Source organism: Hippopotamus amphibius, chromosome 2 (genome assembly GCF_030028045.1).
Source record: "Hippopotamus amphibius kiboko isolate mHipAmp2 chromosome 2, mHipAmp2.hap2, whole genome shotgun sequence".
Lineage (NCBI taxonomy): Eukaryota > Metazoa > Chordata > Mammalia > Artiodactyla > Hippopotamidae > Hippopotamus > Hippopotamus amphibius.
Window position 1 is genome coordinate 128,561,605 of NC_080187.1, and position 25,796 is coordinate 128,587,400.

Consider the following 25,796-nt stretch of genomic DNA (forward strand, 5'->3'; position numbering starts at 1 on the left):
TTTGGTATTGGAACCTGCACTGGCCGTGCTTGTAGCCTGGGCACTGAGGGACCTGTTGACATCCTGTCTGGTGACCAACACCAAACTTTTCAGAGTGGCTGTCAGAGCCAGCTTTAGAACATAGTTATGGCTTCAATAATAAACAGGAAGGGAACACTAATACCAGCATTTTCCATGTATCACTGTGGTTAACATAATTTCAGCAGAAGGACTCATGTAACAGTCCATTTACCCACAAGATTTCAGAGCAGGGACCTCAGAGACTGTATAATCTGGTTCTCTGCAACTTTGCCAATCTTGGTATGATAATCTTGGCTCTATGCTGCTATTTAAGTTTCTTGTTTCTCTGACTGTTTAAAGTTTTTTAAAAAAAAGTTATTCTTTTTTTTTTTCTGATCTGGTTATGAAAAGCTCAAAACATTAAAAAATAGAGAATTACCTACTAAAATCCTCCCGTAATTCCATCACTCAAAGATAACCACTAACAGTTTGTTGTTTATTTCTTCCAATTTGTTCTCTAAAGAAGATGCTGAATTGTATACATTAAAAGAAGGTAACATAACAGCACAAGTACTGTTTTAAAATTTCTTTCTTCCTCTTAGTATATTGTGGAAAACTTTGCATGTCTGTGTAACAGTTACTCTCTACATAGCTTTATGGCATCCCACTGTTCCCTATCAGTATTTAACTGTTAAATCCCCTCCCCTCTTGAGTACAATGCTTCAAAGTACTTTCCTAGAGGCACACTTGTGCAGAGAAAGATGCATTTCTATAATGGATTCCTAGAAGTGAAATGCTGGGACAGAGTATAGCTACTGTTAAGTTGTCCTGTTTCTTACTTATTTATTTATTTGGCTGCTCCAGGTCTCAGTTGTGGCACAAAGATATTTGTTGAGGCATGTGGGATCTAGTTCCCTGACCAGGGATTGAACCCGGGCCCCCTGCATTGGGAGCGCAGAGTCTTACCCATTGGACCACCAGGGGAGTCTCTGTCCTGTTTCTTTTGAGGACAATTAAACAATAGCTTTCTCTGTCCCAGCATTTCACTTCTAGGAATCCATTACAGAAGAGTTTCTCAGACTCACAGACTTAAGAGAACAAACTTATGGTTACCATGGGGGAAGGCTGAGGGGAAGGGATAGTTAGGGAGTTTGGGATTGACATGTACATACTGCTATATTTAAAATGGATAACCAACAAGGACCTACTGTAGAGCACAGGGAACTCTGCTCAATGTTAGGTGATGGCTTGGATGGGAGGGGAGTCTGGGGGAGAATGGTTACATGTATATGTATGGCTGAGTCGCTCTGCTGTGCACCTGAAACTATCACAACACTGTTAATAGCTATACTCCAATATAAAATAAAAATTAAAAAAAAAAAAAAAAAAGAATATGAGTTTCTGTTTGCCCTAAGCAATGTGTCCAACACTGCATGTCATCCACATTTTTTTCCTCCTAAAACAATGTATACATTTCAAATCAGGCCACATTTTGTTTTTAAAGACTATTATTTTTAGAGCAGTTTCAGACGCACAGAAAAATTGAGAGGAAGGCACAGAGGTTTCCCATACATCCCTAGTTCCCTCATCACACAGCCTCCCTGATTATCAACATCTCCCACCTGAGTGGTGCATTTGTTACAACTGATGAACCTATACTGAGGCATCATAACCACCCAAGTCTTTGGTTACATTAGGGTTCACTCTTGGTGTGCACATTCTATGAGCTTAGAAAACTGTATAAAGACATTGCAACCATCATTATGATATTATACAGAATATTTCCACTTGCCCTAAAAACCCTCTATGTCCCACCTATTCATTCTTCCCCACCACCAACCCTGGCAACCACTGAACTTTTTTTGTCTTCATAGATTTGCCTTTTCCAGAATGTTACATAGCTGGAATCACATAGTACATAGCCATTCAGAATGGTTTTTTCACTTAGTAATATGCATTTAAGGTTCCTCCATGTCCTTTCATGGCTTAATAGCCCATTTCTTTTTAGCACTGAATAATATTCCACTGCAGGATGAGCCACAGTTTATCCATTCACCTACTGAAGGACATCTTGGTTGCTTCCAAGTTTTGGCAGTGATGAATAAAGCTGCTGTCAACATGTCTGCACAGTTTTGTTTGGACATAAGTTTTCAACTTATTTGGATAAATACCAAGGAGTGTGACTGCTGAACTATTCTAGGAAACCACCAAACTACCTTCCAAAGTGGCTGTACCATTTTGTATTCCCACCAGCAATGAATGAGAATTCCTGTTGCTGCACATCCTCACCCACATTTGGTATTATCAGTGTTTTGATTTTTGCAATTCTAATAGGTGTGTAGTGGCTTCTCATTCTTGACTTAATTTCCAAAGCTCTTTTCTGATTGTGGGTAGGTATTCTGGGAGGGAGATGAGGGGAACTCCCATCTCTAATGTTAGAATACTTGCAAATGTTTGGTAATTCTGGGCTATCTGCTTATGTTAAAAATACTGAACAAAAGCTCTGAATGTGTGGGTGGAGATTGTCAACTTTGTGCTTGTACTGGGTTGAACTAGTCTGGATTCTGAAAATGGGGGTTCCCTTTTCTACCAGACACCCAAGGCCAAGTGGATGAAAACATGGGTTCAATTTGGGGGCAAATGCCTAAAACTTGGAACAAATGATGGAGACATCAGGAGGGCTGGGGTCATAAGTCCTGCTTCTGAGTGCAGTTTCCCAACAAATCTCATTCCCAGCATCCATAATTTCTAACCCTGGAACACCCACACAGTTCTTGTCTCACACATGTTTTGGATTGTGGTGTCGTCTGTCAGACAAAGCCTGTGTGCCTTCAGTCTTTAAGGAATTTCTCAAAATTTCTTGTCTTCTAATAGTACTAATTACTTGGTAGTGCACCGTTAAATTTTTAAAAGCAAACACAGTTTCTGTTATTTTTAGAAATTTGGGTTGGCCCATTTGCTCAGTCCATCATGTTGATTTGATCTCTCCAGGTCATGTTAAGAGCTTGGAAAAACAAAAATGTAGCTCTTCTAGGTCTAATATTTTAGACCCTTGAGGTAAGTAAGAATTAAAAAAATAGATATTATAATTACCTAGTCTATGACAGGCATTTTGTATATGCCATTCATTCTATTTGCGCAAAAATTTGAAAGATATGTATAGCATCCCAGATGTACAAAGAATAAACTTTGGTCACAAACAGCAGTAACTCACCCAGGGTCTCCATAAGGAGCACTGTTGGCCAGGAAACTTGATCTGTCTCTGACCTGCTGATTTACAGATGAAGAACCTGAGGTAGAGGTAGATAACTAATTTGCCAGTTACCTTAATCAGAAGACCCATAGCTCCCTTGCATATTTTCTTGTTATTTTTTAAAGTTGGAAGTTACATAATTTCAATGACATTAATATGTAACAGCTTTCTGTTTTGTTAACAATATTGCAGTGTGAGATTGTTGTGGCCAGCAGAGAGCCAATGGGAGAGCTAAATAACATTAACCTAATTAAAGGCATCCCAGGAACGCAGAGTCCTCCAACTTGGCAACAATGGCATCTCTGCAGTCTGATAAAGCTCAAGTGATATGCAGGCTAGTATGAATGTTAAGATTTTTAATGCAGTTAGTCTATGAAAATCACACATTTCTTAATCCAGCCCTACTTTTGTACTTCAAACTCCGCCTTCTCAGCCTACAGACTAATGCTTTCCTCCCCCGCTGCTGCTTTCCACTTTTCCTGTAATTTAGAACAAATATTTGCCTTGGTAACCATTTTCCCTGGTTACTCGCTTGGCTGATTTTCTGCACAAAGAACCGAAAGGCATGTATCCCCAAGGGAAGCAGTTATTTTAGATTTTGCAAAGAAGTCAGTTAACATTTTTCAACATTCCCTTCTTTGTTTTAAAGAAAGCTCTGGTTTTGTTTCATTTTCATCTGGAGACTTAAATGACACCAAGCAAAGCCTACTTAGTTTAGATTTCCAGGTAAAATGTTTTAAATTTTAAGTTTCTACTAAAGCATGTGAAATGGTTTTAATATTTGGGTGTTTTATGTTGCAAATATGTTTAACACTTGAGGAAATTAGCTCTTATTAATAGACTTTAAAAGTTTAAAGTGTACATTATTTTGTTTACTTATTTTTTTCAGGATGACTACTTCCGACGTATTTAAAACTTTATGAAATTAGGATTAAATATATTTTTGTGTTTAAATAGAATTACATACTCAATAGAAGTATAAGTTGGTTTGAAAATGTCATTCTTTTCTCTTTTTAAGTCCTAAAAGAGCATAAAGGATTAATTTAAAATGTTTTTCAGTTTTAAGCCTATTGAGTGAAGTTAAAAGGGATAATAGCCTTCTCATGGCTTTGTGCAGAAGTTTAAAATTTAATTTAAACCCGTTTAAAGCTTACTTAAGACAGCAGATGAACAACTTTAATAGAAAAAAACAATAAGTTAATCAAGATTTACAGATGATATTTAATGTTGGGATAAACACAATAAATTCTAAAAAGAAAGAAAATTTTACTTGATCAAAATAATACCTACAGTGATTTAGACCTACTGTGTCATAAAAGTTTACCGCTAGAAACATATTCATTCAATTATAAAGTTGTTTTTAGAGTAAATATTAAATGCAATGTGAAATTCTATAAATCACTGAAAACAACAAAGGTCTAGGCATCAATGATAAAATTAGTATCAAGAGGCCACTTCATAAAAATTATTTAAACATTTCAATGAGACTATTTAGATTCTGATTTTGTTAAAATTAAGACAGCTCTGTAAATTTATTTGTGTACTTATCTATTTAGATTTCTGGATAAGTAAAAGAGAGCCAATTTGGGAAGGGGGGGAGAAAGACAAAGAGGGATGGGGATAATGGGAGATACGGCAATGCCCTGCTAAGTAAGAGGCTCAGGGACAAAACAATGCCTGAGACCCTCATGGAAGTTTATCTCCAGAACCCTTAGATCCAGGGCCTGACTCTTCATAACTCTCACCCACCACAGGATGGAGAGTCACATATATGTCTGTCAAAGCAAGAAAATCTCCATGTACAGGTTTTATGTAAAGCACAGAACTTATGCTCTCTGTAAGAGCTCACTTTCCCTGACACTCAGCAAATTCTACTTCTACCCTGTCTCACAGTCCAACTTTTTATATTGCTTTCCCCCTGCTGCTCTTGCTATTTCTTTCCAACATATTAGCTTGCTCTCTGAATTGACTTTGACAACTTCAGCCACCAATCAGCTAGGCGATTTGCTCCTCCCTTACATTTTGCATGTTAGTTTTTCTAAAACTAATGTAGATTATGAAAAGTTGTTCTAATATAGTTTCATTTCAATGACCTACAGTAAAGGATCTGAAACGGCTGTAGTAATTAATGTACATATATACTGAAAAAAAAGATTGCATGCTGAGGTTAGTCAGCATGAAAATAACTTAGAGGCTGCTATTTGTTGAGCTAAGGTAAACTTGTGACAAGTCAGCATAGGATCCAAGTACAACCTGACTAGAGGAGGATAATTCTGGTGGATGAAGTTGTAAAAAAAACCCTGAGATTCAAGAGGGCAAACTCAGCAGATACCACTCTTTTCCTATTACCAACTACCTAGAAATAAGAGAAGATATATTACAAACAAATACACACATGGACATACAGCTGCAGTAGTGAAATAAGAAAGGAAGCTTCTGGTGAGACAGAAACTGTGAGGAATCCTTCAAATACAGAGAGAAGATGGGAACAAATTTAAAGAGGAAAAACATAGCCTTGAATAGGTATAGGAGAGAACTGTGTAAAAAGAACTTGTGTGGAAAAGAAAGAAGTCATTAGAGTAAAAGATCCCAGGGAGGATACATTAAGAAAAAAAAATAATAACCTGTACATTATAGTAAAACTTCTGAATATTAAAAATGAGTTCAAAATCTGAAAGAAAAAAAAATTCTACAGAGAGAGGAAAAAAGAGATGAGAATCAGATTCAAGTTAAACTTTTCATCAGCAACAGATATAAGAAACAAATGGAACAATACCTATAAAGGATTAAAGGAAAATTATTTTAAAATCATAATTCTATTTCCAACTAAGCAAAATGATATTTTCTGACATATAAGAATTCAAAATTTTTTACAACCCAAAACACTGTCTTAAGAGAAAGGATATATTTCAGGGAAATAAAACTAATCTGAGGGAACTCATGCTTCTCATAATGGCAAACTAGGCAACTCAGATCATTCAGCATGCTGAGAGTAATTAGAAAAAAAATAGGAAAAATAACATGGCCAATATCTGGGATAGGACTGGAATCTGAAGAGGACTGGAACAGCTTTTCTTCTGGAGGCATCTGTGGAACCAAAAGGGTTGACTGAGAAGCTTAGAATAGCTTTAAAACAGCCTCTCAAGTCAAGACAGAAACAAAACTCAAGGAATGGGGCCAACCAAGCAGCAGGGGTGGCAGGGAAAAGTGATGTTGATGAAATCACCAATCTTTGGTTTGGGACCTAAAGTACAATTATTAATTAGACATAGTGAAGCTCAGCTTCAAATCATTCAATTTATGATAGATAGTGCCCTTAGCCTCATGTCTGAATGTAAATCCTTTTAGGATAAATAATAAATACATCTTTCTAGGCTTCAAAGTATTTTCATAGTTTTTCATATACAATGGCTGGCAATAGGCATAGGCATAGCCATCAGGCATAGGAAGAAACAGAAGAAAACGGCTAAAATCCTAAAAAGAAAGAACAGACAATAGAAATAGACATACAGAGGATCCCAAAATGGAGGTTTCAGACTCAGACTTAAATGAATGTGTTTAGTATGTTCAAAACGTAAAATACAAGATTGAAAATTTCAGTAGAGACTCAGAAACAATATGAACCCACTGAAAATCCAAAAAACTAAAAAACCACAATAACAGAAACAAGGTAGTCAATGGATGGATTTAATAGCACATAAACCACAGCTGAACAGATAATTAGTGAATGGACAGGAGGTTAGTGGTATAATCAGGATCAATCAGAGGATGAGAGAAGGATGAAAAATAAGAAAGAGGGAAAGTGACATTAAAGACACAATGAGAAGGCTATCATACATGTCAGTGTAGTTCTAAAAAGAAAGAGGAGAGAGAAGTAGGAAAGCATTATTTGAAGAGGTAAGGGCTAAGAAGTTTCCAAATTTGATGAATATCAGGCCACAGATTTAAGAAGTACTCTGAATCTCAAATAGGATAAAAACAAGAAAATCATATATATGTACAATAGAGTAAAACAGCTGGAAACCAAAGCCAAAGAGAATTTCTTAAAAGTAGCCCCAAAAGTTACTTTTAAAGCAGAAATACTTAGATTGACAGATGACTACTCACTACAAAATATGGAAACAATAAGACATTGGAATAAAATCTTCCAAATACTGAATGAAAACAATCTAGAATTCCATATCTAGCAAATACTAGGTGGGCCAAAACATTCACTTGTTTTTTTCTGTAAGATGGCTCTAGTAGCACTTAGTTGTCTTTAACTTCATTTGAAACAATTTTGTTAGATTGTATGTGACAGCTGTCATATCAGCATGCATTTAAAAAAAGACATCAAAATTGGTGATTTTTTGTGTAGCCATTTTAATATTGAAGATGGAAAAAAAAGCAACATTTTTGGCATGTTATGCTTTATTGTTTCAAAAAAGGTAAAAACGCAACTGAAATGCACAAAAAGATTTGTGCAGTATATAGAGAAGACGCTATGACTGATCGAATGTGTCAAAAGTGGTTTGCGGGACTTCCTAGGTGGCGCAGTGGTAAAGAATCTGCCTGCCAGCGCAGGGGACACAGGTTCGAGCCCTGCCCTGGGAAGATTCCACATGCCATGGAGCAACTAAGCCTGTGCGCCACAACTATTGAGCCTGTGCTCTAGAGCCCATGAGTCACAACTACTGAGCCCATGTGCCACAACTAGTGAAGCTCACACGCCTAGGGCCCATGCTGCACAACAAGAGAAGCCACTACAGTGAGGAGCCTGCGCACCACAATGAAGAGTAGCCCCCACTCGCAACAACTAGAGAAAGCCCGTGTGTAGCAATGAAGACCCAACACAGCCAATAAATAAATTAAATAAGTAAATAAAAATAAATTTATAAAAAAAAAAGTGGTTTGCGAAGTTTCCTGCTGGAGATTTCTTGCTGGACAATGCTCCACGGTCAGGGAGACCAGCTGAAGTTGACAGTGATCCAATCGAGACATTAATTGAGAACAATCAATGTTATACCACGTGGGAGACAGCTGACATACTCAAAATATCCACATCAAGTGTTGAAAATTATTTGCACCAGTTTGGTTGTGTGAATCACTCTGATGTTTGGGTTCCACATAAGTGAAAAAAATCTTCTTGACCACATTTTCGGGTGCAATTCTGTACTGAAATGTAATGAAAATGTTACGTAACATAAATTGTGATGGGCGATGAAAAGTGGATACTGTACAACAATGTGGAATGGAAGAGATGGTGGGGCAAGAGAAATGAACCATCACCAACCATACCAAAGGCCAGTCTCCATCCAAAGAAGGTGTGTATATAGTGGGATTGGAAGGGAGTCCCCTATTATGAGCTACTTCTAGAAAACCAAACAATTAATTCCAACAAGTACTGCTCCCAATTAGACCAACTGAAAGTGGCACTCGACAAAAAGCGTCTGGAGTTAGTCAACAGAAAACGTATAATCTTCCATCAGGATAACGCAAGACTGCATGTTTCTTTGATGACCAGGCAAAAACTGTTACAGCTTGGCTGGGAAGTTCTGATTCGTCTGCCATATTTACCAGATATTGCACCTTCAGATTTCCATTTATTTCAGTCTTTACAAAATTCTCTTAATGGAAAAAACTTCAATTCCCTGGAAGACTACAAAAGGTACCCAGAAAAGTTCTTTGCTCAAAAAGATAAAAAGTTTTGGGAAAATGGAGTTATGAAGTTGCCTGAAAAATGGCAGAAGGTAGTGGAAACAAAAGGGTGAATACGTTTTCCAATAAAGTTCTTGGTGAAAATGAAAAATATCTTTTATTTTTACTTAAAAAACCAAAGGCACTTTTTGGCCCACCTAATAAATCCTTTCAGAATGAACACAGCTATAAACATTTTCATATGACAAACAAACAAAAGAACTGGTCATCAGCAATCCTGCACTAAAGAAATTACTAAAAGGTATTCTTTTAGGAAGGAAATAATCTTTAGAGAAGACTGGAGATGCAGGAAGAAAGAAAGAGTAGAAAGAGAAAGGACAAATGTTCAGGCTGTTGTAAATTGGTGGTTCTTAACTGGAGGCAGGCTGATTCCTTCCATCTCCCAAGACACATCTGGTAATATCTGAAGACATTTTTGGTTGTTATAACTGAGAGGAAGGTGCTAGTGGTATCTATTGGGTGTAAGCCAGCCCCTCCACAAAAAAGAATTATCTGACCCAAATGTTAACAGTGCTGAGGTTGAGAGAGCCCGATCTAAATGAACTTTTAGCATAAAATAAATATAACAACAATAATAATCTTTTGAGGGTTTAAGAATTAAAATATAGACAAAATATAGACAAAATTAAAATATAGTATATGTGCCAGGATGAGGTGAGTAAAGTTAAAGTTGTCCAGGTACTAATTTGTCCAGGTACTAATTTATATTAGACTTGATAAGTAAGTTGTCCAGCTACTAATTTATATTAGACTTGATAAGTAAATGATGTTATGTGGTAATCTCTATAAAGAACATAATAGCAAAAAATATATAATTACTAATGGAATAATAAAAATGAAGCAATGAATTAAAAATCAAGCAAGAATGGAAAACACACATACACACACACAGAACAGGAAGAACAAATAGAAAGCAAACAGATTTAAATCCAAACACATCAAGTGTTACATTAAATACAAATAGACTCTTTCAATTGAAAGATAAAAATTGAAAGACTATTTCAATTGAAAGATGCACTAAAAATGACATGCTGATAGAAAGCATATTGAAAATATAAAAGGCTGAAAGTAAAATGATGCAAAAAATATATTAAGCAGGCACTAACAAAAAGAAAGCAGCTACGTTAGACAAAGTAGGTCTTACGACAAAACACACTACCAGAGATACAGCAAGTACCTAATGATAAAAGCACCAGAAATACATAACAATTCTAAATGTGTATATAGGTATACCATGGCCTTAAAATATATTAATAAATATGATCAGATGACTTATAAATATTAAATTACATCCACCCAAGACAATAAAGTTAAAAACAATAGAAAATCTATTATTACATTATTTGTAAATTAAAAATTATAATTAAGAACATAAAAGTGCTCATTTTGGCAGCACGTATACTAAAATTGGAAGGATAGAGGAAGACTGGCATGGCCCCCGCACAAGGATGACCTGCAAATTTGTGACGCATTCCATATTTTTACATAGAGAACAGATTTGTTGTTGCCAAGGGGGAGGAGGGGAGGGAAAGGGATGGAGTGGGAGTTTGGGGTTGGTAGATGCAAACTATTATATTTAGAATGGATAAACAACAAGGTCCTAATGTGTAGCACAGGGAACTATACTCAATATTTTATGATAAACCATAATGGAAAAGAATATGAAAAAAGAATGTAGATATATGTATACTTGAGTCACTTTGCTGTACAGCAGAGATTGGCACATCGTAAATCAACTATAGTTCAATCAAAAAAAAAGAAAAGAACATAAAAAATATTTCCAGAAGATATATGCACAAGAGTGTTTTGTTTTGTTTTGTTTTGTTGGCTGCACTGTGCGGCTTGTGGGATCCTAGTTGCCCGATCAGGGATTGAACTCGGGCCCTTGGCAGTGAAAGCACAGAATCCCAACAACTGGACCACCAGGGAATTCCCACAAGAGTGTTTACAACAGAGGAAAAATTAAATATCCATCACCAAATTGTTTGTTACAGAACTTATGGTATGAAAATAGACTGCGTAGACCAGATGGAGTTACATACATTGACATATATGTCTATATGGCCACAGTTCATTACTGAATGGAAAGAAAACAGGTTGCAGTATATTGCACAATTCCATTTCTGCTTAAATATATATGTTCATATATGTTTAGAAGGCATCATGAAAGATACACTTAAACTAGGGGTTGGGCAACTATGGCCCACAGGCACAATCCTGTTTTCAAAGTGCCATCAGAACACCGCTGTGGCCACCCGCTGACTTCTTGTCTATGGCTACTTTTGCCCATGATAACAAAGTTTCAACAGAGATTGTTGTCCTGCAAAGCTAAAAATATTTACTCTCTGGACACTGAAGAAAAAGTATGCCTACCCTTGAACTAAACTATGATTTATGGTTAAGGTAACTTGTCTTTTATGCCTATGTATCATTTTGAGTTTTTAAAAATTATGTACTATTTTTAGAAACTTAAACACATCTTAAAGAGCACTGATAAAAAAAGATTAAGAACTTAGGAGAAAGAAAACTGTGTGAATATGGCTTTTATCTTTAAATCTCTTATGGGCCATGATGTGAACAACAAATTGTATCTCCATCTAAGAAAGAGTTTTCTGACAGGTCTGTCTGAACATGGAAGATAAAGAATTTTCCATTACTGGAAAAGCAGATGACTTCAAAGATTCATTCAAAATTTGATTTCTACGCAATGAAGCACCGTTATAAATGACATAGACTGCCAGGAAACAAAAGCAACACCTGGCTCCAACGAAAACACACACTGAAAGTAGGATCATAAATCAAGGAACATGCAATTCTGACTAAACGCACATACAGGCATGCCACAGAGATGTGTATTTGGTTACAGACCACCACAATAAAGCTAATACCGTAATACAGGGAATCACACAATTTTTCTTGGTTTCCCAGTGCATATAAAAGCTATGTTTACAGTATAGTGTAGTCTATAAAGTGTTCGATAGCATTATGTCTAAAAAAATAAACCATGTACCTTAATTTAAAAAATACTTTATTGCTAAAAAAAAAATGCTAACCATCATCTGAGCCTTCAGAGGGTAGTAATCTTTTTGCAACAGTAACATCAAAGCTCCCTGATGACAGATCACCATAACAAAGATAGTAATACGGTAATAATGGAAAAGTATGTAATAATGAAAAATAATACAGTAATAATGAAGTATGTCTGTACTGTCTCCACAGTTTTGTCTTCTCCAGAATAACATATAGTTGCAGTCACACAGTACTAGCCTTTTCAGATTGGCCTCTTCCACTTAGTAATAAGCATTTAAGATTCTTCCATGTCTTTTCATGGTTTGAAGGCGTATTTCTTTTTAGCACTGAATGATATTCCAGTTTGTCTGCAACACAGCTCATTTTTCCATTCACCTACTTAAGGATGTCTTGGTTGTTCCCAAGCCTTGACAATTATGAAGACAGCTGCTGTAAACATCCACGTGCAGGTTTTTGTGTGGATATAAGTTTTCAGCTCATGGGGAAACATGATTGCTGAATGGCAGGGTAAGAGTATGTTTAGTTTTTTAGAAACTGCCAAACGGTCTTACAAATTGGCTGTATGGTTCTGTATTCCCACTGGCAACAAATCAAAGAGTTCCCGTTGCTACACACTCTCAACTCACAATTTGTCAGTGTTTGTGATTTTGGCCATTCTAACAGGTGTACAGTGCTATCTTGCTGTTTAAGCTTGTGATCTGTCTGCTATTTTAGAAATCCATATTTGGGAGAAGTAAGTAGAAATTCTGGATGATAACTATGGATTTGCCTCTTTCTTCTTGTAGCTATATCAGTTTTTTTCTTCATGTAATTTGAACCTGTATTGTTCGGTACGTAAAGGCTTAGAATTATTATAGCCTCCTGAAGAATAGATCCTTTTGTCATTACCTAATTACTCTTGCTCCTCTTCATCTTACATTAATATAGCCATTTAGTTTTCTTTTGATTAGTGTTACCAAGGTATATATTTTCCCATCCTTTTTAGTTTTAACCCATTTGTAACTTTGTTTAGCATGGGTTTCTTACAGTCAGCATAAGAGCTGGGTTTTAATTTTTAAAAATTCTCTCTGGACAGTCTCTGCCTTTTAATTGTGACAGTTAATGAATTCACATTTAATATGATTTACAGGTACTATGTTTTGGATATTTTTATTATTCCACTTTATCACCTTTATTGGCTTGATAACTATAACTTTTTTTTTGTGTGTACTGGGTTAGGGCATATAGTATGCATCTTTAACTTACTACAATTTACCTACAACTGATATTCCACCTTGCTTATAGTATCTGAATATTACAACAGTGTATCTACACTTCCTCCTTTCTGCTTCTGTTGTCATACATTCTACTTTCGCTTAAGGTAGAAACCCCAAGATACAGTACTATTGTATTAACACAACTGTTAAACAGATGACTGTATTAATCATCTTTTAAAGAGATTTAAAAATAAAAGAGTATTTATCTACATATATGCTATTTCCTGTGGTCTCCATTCCTTTGGTATATCCATAATTCTATCTGATATAATTTTCCTTCCACTTTAGCATTTCTTATAGTGCAATTTTGCTAGTGATTAATTCCTTCAGCTTTTCTATATCTGAAAAAGTCTTTATTTTGCCTGTTTCTGAAAGACATTTTCACTGAGTATAGAATTCTAAGTTGATTTTTTTTTTCAGTACCTTAAAGTTGTTGCTCCATTGTCTTCTGGCTTGTATTGTTTCTTTTTTACTGGAGGATGGTTGCTTTACAATGTTGCGTTAGCCTCCACTGCACAACAAAATGAATCAGCCATACACATATAGATATCCCCTCCCTTTTGGTCTTCCCTCCATTTAGGTCACCACAGTGCATTGGGTAGAGTTCCCTGTGCTAAACACTATCTTCCCATCAGCTGTCTATTTTATACATAGTATAAAAAATGTATATATGTCAATCCCAGTCTCCCAATTCCTCTCTCCCCACCCCTTTCCCCCTTGGTATCCATACATTTGTTCTCTACGTCTATGTCTCTATCTCTGCTTTGCAAATTGGATCATCTATACCATTCTTCTAGATTCCAAAAATATGTGTTACTATACAATATTTGCTTTTCCCTCCCTTACTTTACTCTGTATGTATGACACTCTCTAGGTCCATCCATGTCTCTACAAATGACCTAATTTTGTTCCTTTTTATGGCTGAATAATATTCCGTTGTATATATGTACCACATCTTCTTTATCCATTCCTCTGCTGATGGACATTTAGGTTGCTTCCATGTTCTGGCTATTGTAAACAGTGCTGCAATGAATATGGGGTGCCTATATCTTTTCAAATTATGGTTTTCTCCAGGTATATAACCGGGAGTGGGACTGCTGGATGATAGGGTAGCTCTATTTTTAGGTTTTTAAGGAAACTCCATACTGTTCTCCATAATGGTTGTACCAATTTACATTCCCAGCAACAGTATAGAAGGGTTCCCTTTTCTCCACACTCTCTCCAGCATTTATTATTTGTAGGTTTTCTGATAATGGCCATTGTGGCTGGTGTGAGGTGATATCTCATTGTAGTTTTGATTTGCATTTCTCTAATAATTAGTGATGCTGAGCATCTTCTCATGTGTTTGTTGGCCATCTGTATGTCTTTCAGGAGAAATGTCTATTTAGGTCTTCTGCCCATTTTTGGATGGGATTGTTTGTTTTTTGGATATTGAGCCACATGAGCTATTTGTAGATTTTGGAGACCAAGCCCTTGTTGGTCACAGCATTTGCAAATATTTTCTCCCATTCTGAGGGCTGTCTTTTCATCTTGTTTATAGTTTTCTTTGCTGTGCAAAAGCCTTGAAGTTTCATTGGGTCCCATTTGTTTATTTTTGTTTTTATTTCCATTATTCTAGGAGGTGGGTCAAAAAAGATCTTGCTGTGATTTATGTCAAAGAGTGTTCTTCCTATGTTTTCCTCTAAGAGTTTTATAGTGTCCAGTCTTACATTTAGGTCTTTAATCCATTTTGAGTTTATTTTTGTGTATGGTGTTCAGGAGTGTTCTAATTTCATTCTTTTACATGTAGCTGTCCAATTTTCCCAGCACCATTTATTGAAGAGGCTGTCTTTTCTCCATTGTATATTCTTGCCTCCTTTGTCAAAGTTAAGGGGACCATAGGTGTGTGGGTTTATCTCTGGGCTTTCTGTCCCGTTCTATTGATCTATAATTCTGTTTTTGTGCCAGCACCATATTGTCTTGATTACTATAGCTTTGTAGTATAGTTTGAAGTCAGGGAGTCTGATTCCTCCAGCTTCGTTTTTGTTTCTCAAGACTGCTTTGGCTATTTGGGGTCTTTTATGTTTCCATACAAATTGTTAGATTTTTATTCTAGTTCTGTGAAAAATGCCATTGGTAATTTGATGAGGATTGCATTGAATCTGTAGATTGCTTTGGGTAGTATAGTCATTTTCACAGTATTGATTCTTCCAATCCAAGAACATGGTATATCTCTCTATCTGTTTATGTCATCTTAGATTTTTTTCATCAGTTCTTACAGTTTTCTGAGTACAGGTCTTTTGCCTCCTTAGGTAGGTTTATTTCTAGATATTTTATTCTTTTTGTTGCAATGGTAAATGAGACTTTTCTTAACTTCTCTTTCCGCCCTTTCATTGTTAGTGTATAGCAATGCAAGAAATTTTTGTGTATTAATTTTCTATTGTGCAACTTTACCAAATTCATTGATTAACTCTAGTAGTTTTCTGGTGGCATCTTTAGGGTTTCCTATGTATAGTACCATGTAATCTGCAAACAGTGACAGTTTTACTTCTTTTCCAATTTGGATTCCTTTTATTTTTTCTTCACTGATTGCCGTGGCTAGGACTTCCAAAACTATGTTGAATAACAGTGGTGAGAGTGGACACTCTTGTCTTGCTCCTGTTCTTAGAGGAAATGCTTTCAATTTTTCACTATCGAGAATAATGTTTGCTGTGGGTTTGTCATATATGGCCTTTATTATGTTGAGGCCTCTGTGTCCACTTTCTGGAGAGTTTTCATCATAAATGGGTGTTGAATTGGCTTGTACTGTTTTGAATGAGAAATCTTATATTCTATTGTTAACTTTGTGCCTTTTTCTCTGCTCACTTTTAAGATGGTCTCCTTATTACTGGTTTTAAAGCAATTTGATTATGATGAATATTTGACATAATTTTGTTCATATTTCTTTTTTTGCGGGTTTATTGATTTTGTATATGTGGATTTACAGTTTTCATCAAATTTGGAAAATGACCAGTCTTTATTTCTTCAAATATTTTTGTGCCTCCCTAGTCCTTCAGGGACTGGAACTGGATATAAATTGATCACTTGAAGTTGTCCCACAGTTTGATGATGCTCTGCTCATGTTTTTCACTGGTCTTGTGTGTGTGTGTGTGTGTGTGTGTGTGTGTGAGTGTGTGTGTGTGTGTGTTGCATTTTGGATCATTTCTATGACTGTGTTTTCAAGTTTACTAATTTTTTCCTGTACTCTCCAATGTGCTATTTATGCCTTGCAGTATAGTTTTTCTCTCTCATCTTGTAGTTTACATCTTTAAGAGTTCAATTTGGATTTCTTTAAATATCTTTCCTCTATCTTCTTGAACACAGATTATAGTTTTAATAACTTCTAATGACCTACTTAATAATTATGTCAGCTGTGCTATGGATGGGTTTCAGTAGATTGATTTTTCTCATCATTATGGGTCAACAATTCCTGTTTCTTTGTGTGCCTGGTAAATTTTTGCTGGATTTCCCAGCACTTGTTGGGTGCTCTGGGACATCGTTAAATTGTTGCACACAGTTTGGTCCTTTCCGGGAGGCTTGCCGTTCAGTTCTGTTGAATGGGATCAGACCAGCCATTAGTCTAGGGTAAATTGTTTTCTCTGATGTGCCAGTGCACTTCTGAGCACTATGCCTGATGCCCTCTGCAGTAAAGGTTCTCTACTACGACTGGTGGACACACACAGTCTGCTGAGCCTTTTCTTGTCCAAAGGATTTTTTCTTTTTGTCCTTCATGGTAGTTCTTTCTACAGTGTTGAGTAGTTTATTCATACAAATGTGCTAATCAGTACTCAGCTGAAGACTTGATATCTTTGGAGGTTTTTCTCAGGGTAGCTCCCACCTCCCTGTGCTCTGCTCTGCAAACTCTTTCCTCTCTGGCATCCCCAGGACCCCAGGTTTTGTTTTTCAATTCAGGGAGATTGTTGGGCTCTGCCTGGGTCCTTGCCCTGGGTTTCAGCCTGGGAAGGAACTCCCTCCAGGCAGTGAGCAGGAGCTCAACTTGGAATTTCCCCCTCTTAGGGACTTCTGTTCTGTGCTACTTCATGTTTAAGGTTTGAAAAGATATTCACTTCTCAAATATGTTTTTCAGCTTCACCATGTGCAGGGCCCTGCGCTGCTCTTGAGACCAGCTGAGACCATGTGCTCTTACCTCTTTACAAATGATACTAGTTTTCTGTTATTTTTATTTGGTGCAATTATGCTCCTTACCCCTAACAAAGAAAATTATAACACTAGAGAATGAAAGAATAAAATAGAAGAGCTGGGAATATGAGTTGTGGATGATATTAGTCACAGAATGACGTGGCAGACAGGTGGAGAGAAACCTCCTAAGTAACCTCTGAAAACCTACACCCCAGTGGTCCAGAGAGGGGTCGGCAAACTATGGCCTGGGGCTAAGTCTGACCCACTGCCTGTTTTGGAACACAGCCACACCCATTTGTGTACATACTGTCTACCTTCATGTTACAAGGGTTGAGTGGAGTAGTTACAACAAAAAATGTGTGGCCTGTAAAACCTAAAATATTTACTACCTGGTTCTTTACAGAAAAAGTTTGCTCACACCTGGTCTAGCAATAAAGATAAAATACTAAAAATTCTTTGATTTGGGCAGAAAAATTCTAAATTCTGACTGGCAGTAATGCTATAGCAAAGAGCCCATATATCATATGTGTTATTTCTCAAAGACTTGCTGCTGAGGGATATAGGCAATTATAAGCCAATTTTCAGAGGTAAATATTTAATCATTAACTCTGAAATTCTGTTTCATTCTCATCCTAGGAATCAAATAGTGAAAAAAGCAAGCATGAAGTTTTCAAGCTTGTATTGTTTTCTTCTGCTTCTCAGTTTTCAAACTGACTTTGGACAAAATGAAGAAACTTCTAGGAAGCAAAGAAGGAAGATGTATTACAGAAGACTAAGAAAAAGTTCCTTGCCCGCCCGCAGGTCCAGCAGACAGCTTGGAATTCAGCAAATGAGGACAGGTACACCAGCAGCAACAATTCCCGTGGTGAACTTGGATTACAGTGCGGAGGAAAAGTTTGAATCCTTTTTAAATGTTCCTGGGGTAGAATCAAGCTATGATGTGTTACCAGGTAAGAAAATAGTAGTTGAGAGGAACAGAGAGAAACTCCATAAAGAAAATTTTCAAAGAATTCAAGTTATTATATTATCTTTTGGTTTAATCTAAGAAGATAAATTTTGAAATAATTGAAAAAATCATTTATAGAATATACTTACAATACAAAATTATTGGCAAACAGAAAAAATATTACCCTATAACTATATTTATAAAATCATAGTTACAATTTTGGTTTATTATTTCTGGTCTGTTTACTATACCATGTACTTAGAACAGTTGTAATCATAATATAGTAATATACATGTCATTTATCATGATGGATCATCTAGGATATAGAAATAAATGATCCAGATGAGTCTATGAACTCATGGCTATTAAATATTTTCAACCAAACATGTAGTTAAACCATGGAATTTATTTTATATAGACCAAACTACTGAATTTTTAAAGTTTGAAAAGATCTTTGAAATTCTTCCAAAGATTTTAACTAGGCATTTTTAAACACTAATATTTAATGGTCCACATTTTTCCAGCTTTGGAAGGAAAAAGTAATTATATTCTACATACGTTACCATTACATAAAACTTTTAAAAGACGAAACTATCACCACATAATGTTCTGTGACCAATACTTCATATATTGTCTCAAGAAAACCAAATGCTTCTAAATGATGTTATTTCCACGAAGTTAACAGAAATAACATACAATTACCGTGAAAATAAACAATTTAGGTCACATTTACAACATGACTGAGAGAAAAAAGAGACTGGAGGCAGGCAATTTAAAATGATAATTACAGGGTACCCATAACTCTTAAAGAACAATGAAGTCAATTTCCTTAATTAACTGGAAAGATATCCAATTTATAATAACAGAAAATAAAAAGGTTGAAAAGTAGTATGCATAATGTGATCTCAAATCTGTTTTTAAAAATATGCAATATAGGGTGATGTACATTAAAAGGTATAGAAGATGTATACTAAAGATTTCTAAATTGTCCTAAAATGTTTTCCAGTGGTCTTACAGTACTTTTTTTTTTAACTGTGGGTAAAATACACATAAAACTTACCATTTGACCATTTTAAAGTGTACAATTCAGTGGCATTTAGCATATTCACAATATTGTGCAACTATTACCACTATCTAGTTCCTGAACACTTTCTTCACCCTAAAAAGGGAACTACATACATATTAAGCACTTACTCCCCACTTTCTCCTACCCCCCCAGTTCTTGGCAACCACTAATCTTTCTGTCCCCATGAATTTGCCTATTCTATTTAACATAAAAGAAGTCCTATAAGATGTGGCCTTTTGGGTCTGATTTCTTTCATCTGGCATTGTATTTTCAAGGTTCACTCACATTGTAGTGTGTACCAGTACCTTATTATTTTTTATGGCTAAATAATATCTCATTGCAGAGAGATACCATGTTTTGTTTATCCTTTCATCCATTGATGGATAATTGCATTGCTTCCACCTTTTGGCTATTGTGAATAGCACAGCTACGAACGTTTGTGTACAAGTTGCTATCTATCTGAATTTCTGTTTTCAGTTCCACTGGGTATACACTTAGAAGTGGAATATCAGGTACCTAGGAGCTGAGCCATGTGGTAATTATACGTTTAATTTATTGAGAAATTGCCAAATGTTCCCAACAGAAGCTACATCATTTTATATATCCACCAGCAAGGTACAAGGATTCCAATTTCTCCACATCCTTGCCATTATTTTCCATTTTAAAAATATAGCCATTTTTGTGGATGTGAAGTGGTATCACACTGTGGTTTAATTTGTATTTCCCTAATGACTAATGACGTTGAGAATCTTTTTATGTGCTTATTGTTCACTGTATATCTTCTTTGAAGAAATGTTAATTCAAGTCCTTTGCCCATTTATGAATTGGGTTGGCTTTCTATTGTTGAGTTATAAGAGATTTTTATGTATATTCCAAATATCAGATATTTATAATATCAGTTATTTTTGCAAATATTTTCAGATATGATTTGCAAATATTTTCTCCCATTGTGTAAACGCTATCCTTTCACTTTCTTGACAATGTCCTATGATGGACCAAATTTTTAATTTTGATACAGTCCAATTCATCTATTTTTTCTTTTATTGCTTGTGCTTTTGGAATCATATCTAAAAATACATTGCCAAATCCAAGGTCATGCTTTATTTTATGAATATTACAGTTTTAGATCTTATATTTAGGTTTTTGATCCATTTTCAGTTAATTTTTAACTTCATTCTTTTGCATATGGATATACAGTTATCCCAGCACCATCTGTTGAAGAGACAATTTTTTTCACCATTGAATGGGCTTGGCACCTTTGTCAAAAATCAATTGGCCATAGATGTATGGATTTATTTCTGGACTCTCAATATTCCACTGGTCTATATGTTTATCCTTATGCCATTAGCTTTGTAGTAAGTTTTGAAATCTGGAAGTGTGAGTCCTCAAACTTTGTTCTTTTTTTTTTTTCTTTCAATATTTTTTTTTGGGCTATTTGGGGCCCCTTGTAATTCCTTATGAATTTGAGGATTAACTTTTCCATTTCTGCAAAAAAGGCTGTTAGAATTTTGATACAGTATAGTACTATTATAATCAGGAGAAAACTCCTGATTATATCTTTTGTTTTCCCAGGGGAGAAATTGGATGGGTGGGATTAGTTTACTGCAAGTATCCAAATGAGAGATGGGTAGGGCCTGAATAGGGCTGATACAGTGGTGAGGGAAAGAAGGGGACAAATGTGAGAGCTCATTTGTGGGCACAGTAGCTCATCAGATGGAGAAGAGTCATCAGGAATAACACTAGGATTGGAAGGAACACATCCCCTCTAACATTCAGATTGATTGCCTAATGGCCTGTTTAGTCGACACACTTATCCATGTATCTATAACCTTGCATGCAGAGAAAACAATATACTAAAACTCACTGTACTGTGTACTTTAAAAGGGTATTTGAATTGTATTTCAATAACACAACAATTCTAAAAAAAGAGATCGCTGCAATGTCTCCTTGAGAATTCAGTGTCAGAAGCACCACAAGCATAGTCTGATTTCACCTCTCTATCCACACATCAGGAAGGGTACAATGTGGGCTTGTTCATCGTTAGTGCTGTTCCAGCTCTCTGCTTTCTGGCATGGGATGGAATGACACAGCTTTTTCTCTTCTGAAGTGAGACACTGCCATATCATTTGCCTTGGTCAATGTAATTAGACAAGTTTAGAGCTTGTCTTATTTGCAACCTCACATTCCCACTGCTGTGGCCATCAGGGCAGCCGGCTCGGAGATGAAGCCAATTTTTTGTCCTGACAAACAATATCTACATTGGACACACAGCACGAACAAGAAATAACTGAGATTTGGGGGTTGTTTGTTGTTGTATACCTCAGCCATCCTGACAGATACAGGATGTAAACATGATTCAGAGTCACGGTACCATGAGGAGGGCATTCTCAGAGCCTAAGTAAGAGGGGTTGAAAATAGAGCACATGGAAAGCATTTCAGAGGGTTACATCTGTAACATACTTTTACCCTATGCATGCATAAACACAGAATGTTATTCTTGTGTGGCCCTAGCACATTGGGCTTCACACTGGGCTCACTTCCATTCATAGGTGCTAGTAATCACACAAGGAATTTAAATGTTACTGTTCTCTTCTAGGAAAGAAAGGACACTGTTTGGCAAATGGGATGACCATGTATAACAAAGCTGTATGGTCCCCCGAGCCCTGCACCACCTGCCTCTGCTCGAATGGAAGAGTCCTTTGTGATGAGACCAAGTGCCACCCTCAGATGTGCCCCCAAACAGTTACACCTGAAGGAGAATGCTGCCCCGTCTGCTCTGATACTGGTACAAATATTTAGCCCAAAGTATCACACGTAATTTAGTCTTTAACTTCCATTTGTTTTTATTTTGTCACTACCTTAAATTTTAAATTATGATAAACTCAACATTAGGATACTTAAATACTGGCACAATGATGATAAACATGGAAGTTATTTGGGACACTGTATGACGGGGAGAGAAATAAAAGATCTTGGCTTTAGAGTTGTAGCTGTGTTAGAACGAGTAAACTCGGACCAGATCACATTCCACATTTCACTCTCAGCATTACAGATGTAGTGACAGAGCTTACACAGCAAACATCTCCCACGTTCTTCGTGTGTGTGAAGAGCTCTGCTTAGTTCCTTACATGCATTATCCTACTTAATTCAACTCAACGTGTTTAGTTATCCACCCAAATGAAGATGAAGAACTCATGGTGAACAAAGGGAGGAGGGGTTTGCATCTAGAGAGAATAAAACCCAGTTCTCCCAGTCGATGTGCAGTCATTACTGCTCCAGTAATCCTAGGGAAATACGGCCACGGCCCTGGAGTAACGGCTTTCTTTTGTGGCCCTGCTGTGCACAGAAAGATCACACTGTGAGGATTTGTTGGCTGCTCACTGCTCCTTATCCTATGAGGCTGATGGAGTAGAGGACTCTTGGGAAGGAGGCTCAGGGCTCCTCCAAGAAAAGCCTGGCAAATAGCTTATGAAATAAATGTGTGTTAAATAATTTGATGGGAAGGGATAAAGATGTTTTCTGTTGCCTATGATCAAGGTAGGTTGTTTGGTTGTTTCCACACACACAGGATGATTACAGGGTGGTTACCTACAAAAGTCTCCTCCCAGGAAGAACTCCAGAACATTTAGGAAATGTATTTTGGTGTATACTACCAATTATTTTCCTAAGATATTATGACTAAAAAATGTTAGAAAATAAAAGTGTTTAATGAAACTGACTCCTGAGGAGATGAAACACAAGATTTAAGAAGGCAAGATCCAGAAATTCTCAGACATTTTTCAAAGGACTTTATTATTCTTGAAATGCTGTGGTTATTTTGGAAAAATAAACTTGGATATACAGGAAAGAATTTAAATGTTTAAATATGATATGTTTAAATATGATAGCTTTAGTTTCCTTTTGCTAATTTTTTCCTGTTCTCCTTCTGCATGTTCTGTCAGATGTGTGAAGAAAATAACTCACAGACTTTATAATATATACTGAATTGAAATCTCAAGTAATTCCTTCAAATAATTATATTTTGAGTCCTTTTTTGAGATGATTTATGTATGACATTAAATAAAGTCATGGAAATGATTAAGTAAATTTTTATATTTTGATTAAAGAAAATCTATGTACTGAGTTCACTTTTCCCTAAAACTGTTCATTCAGAGGGTGAGCCTGAAGTCTGGTCTTCGTCAAGTCTTCCTCACTTTCTGCCAAAGATATTAACAGCTAAATAAATGTAGATAAACTTACTACTATTGTATATTATGCTCTCATCATCATGGAATAATGAAAAATACTCTTGTGCATATGTCTAGGTTAAGAAAACATCATTTAAGTCCAGGATAACTTCCATAGGTCTCAAGCAGTAAAAATGATTTAAATACAGAATCTGGGAGGAAAATAGAAGAGAATTTTCTATAACTCTAAATTTCAGAGGATGCTTTTAGGCCCATGGAGCTGAAAGAAAATTGGACAAATATAATAAATCTATAAATAAAAGCCAATTTCACCACCATAAGCAAGTAAAATGTATATCTGTTTCATTTTTTTATGTCTGATAGTGTATCGAGTCTTACCTTATCAATAACCCCAATTAACTGAACAGTATCTATTATAAAGGTATCACATCTGATTATATTACAATCTCACAATAGGACTGCTTACCATTTTGCAACATATGCTAATATTATTCCCTCTTTACGCATCAGATAGCATGATACTTTAGTAAAAACAAGTATTAAGGCTCACAAGCAAAACAAGAATTACCTATAACTTCTTCCAAAACAGAAATAAAGTTTATTTATTTCTATTAAAACTATTCAAGCAAAAATTTCAAGATGCATTTCATGTTTAAACTGCACTCATATACCTGGAGGGAATAATATTTACTAACCTAATTGTCACTATGATTTTTTCCTTTTATTAATACCACAACTTGCCTCTGCTGTCTTCTCCTCACATGGTCAGTTGCCTCCTATTTGCTACTCAATGGTATAGCATTCAATGACAGAACTGAATTTTCTGGTGATTCTTCAGAACAAAGAGAACCTACCAGTTTACCTCATAAGCAAGAGCCACCTCCTTGGGTGGAAATGGATCAAGCACTGAAAAAAGAGGAACTTCAATTTGAGGAGGATGGAGAAGAAGTGAAACAATATGAAGATAGTGAGCAAAAGAAAAAGACCCCTAGACCTGGAGACTGGGGGAGACTTCCCAATGAGGGACAGAGCAAAGAAGGGGGAGAGCAGACACCTGGAGAAGCGGGGAGGCAGGCCCATCAGCACAGAAACCCAGCAAGGGAGGATGAGGGCGAGGACGAGGACGAGGATGAGGGCGAGGGCGAGGACGAGGGCGAGGATGAGGACGAGGACGACTACGACGCCGTCAGAGGAGATATGTTCAGGACGCCCTCTCGACTCCCAGTCCCAGCTACCCGCAGAGGCATACCACCTCTGCCCAGCAGGTGCTCTCTGTCCTACAAAACCATCTCCTGTATCAGCGCCGATCTCACACAAATTCCACCGCTAACAGCACCAGAGATAACAAGTCTGGAGCTCATAGGTAAGAGATATTGACGTCTGCTTGATTTTGTGGTTAACTCCCATTGCCCTATGAAAGTTATATTTTAATTTCATAATATAAGTTGACCCCAAAACAGATTAATTTCACAATCTTCAAACATAAAAACTTTGCAAAAGAGATAGGTGTTTACTGGCAGAATAGCACTGTCAGGTATAGAGCAAATTCCTCCAAATCAAATCCCAACTTCCCACTGACTTTCTTCTAAAGTCAGCTTTATAAGGTATAATTTATATATAGTCAAACTTGTTATTAGTATATTATTCTTTGAGTTTTTTAAGATTTTTTTTATGTGGACTGTTTTTAAAGTCTTTATTGAGTTTGTTACAGTATTTCTTCTGTTTTATGTTGTGGTTTTTTTGGTTGCGAGGCATGTGGGATCCCAACTCCCCAACCAGGGATCGAACTTGCACCCCGTGTATTGGAAGGCGAAGTCTTAACCACTGGACCGCCAGGGAAGTCCCTGTTATTCTTCGAGTTTTGACAAATGCATACAGTCACTACCACATCAAGATATACCACTACCACAATATAATCACTACCACAATTAAGATAAAACACTTCCATCACCTCACCAAATTCTGTCACGTCCCTCCTTTCACCAGCCCTGATGTTTTCTGTCCCTAGAGTACCTTTTTTAGGATATCATAGAAATGGAATCATACAGTGTGCAGCCTTTTCAGCTGGACTTCTTTCTCTTATCGTAATGCTCCTGAGGGCTATCCAGGTTGTTGCATTTATCAGCTGCTCGCTGCTCCTTACTTCTGAGTGGTGTTCCACTGTTCGGATGGACCACAGGTATCAGCTGAAGGACATCTGGGT

The 25,796-nt window shown here is 36.5% G+C and overlaps 2 protein-coding genes and 1 non-coding gene across 7 annotated transcripts in view; 2 read left to right on the forward strand and 1 right to left on the reverse strand.

Annotated features, from left to right (window-relative positions):
• Nucleotides 1–25,796, reverse strand: part of CENPP (centromere protein P) — a 226,384-nt gene that overhangs the window by 39,019 nt on the left and 161,569 nt on the right. The gene's annotated exons all lie outside the window — the stretch shown is intronic.
• The window catches only part of ECM2 (extracellular matrix protein 2), a 39,765-nt gene continuing 17,764 nt past the window's right edge, over nt 3,796–25,796 (forward strand). The window contains exons 1-4 of one of the 3 annotated variants that reach the window (XM_057722493.1): nt 3,796–3,979; nt 18,031–18,344; nt 22,003–22,191; nt 24,363–24,956. In XM_057722493.1, the coding sequence (XP_057578476.1) occupies nt 18,056–18,344; nt 22,003–22,191; nt 24,363–24,956 (1,072 nt within the window). In that variant the 5' untranslated portion in view covers nt 3,796–3,979; nt 18,031–18,055. The remainder of the gene's footprint in view (nt 3,980–18,030; nt 18,345–22,002; nt 22,192–24,362; nt 24,957–25,796) is intronic. The other 2 variants (XM_057722494.1, XM_057722496.1) reach the window with 2 other exon arrangements.
• Nucleotides 10,328–10,433, forward strand: LOC130847303 (U6 spliceosomal RNA). Its single transcript, XR_009052076.1, has one exon. It is a non-coding gene; the product is annotated as a U6 spliceosomal RNA (small nuclear RNA).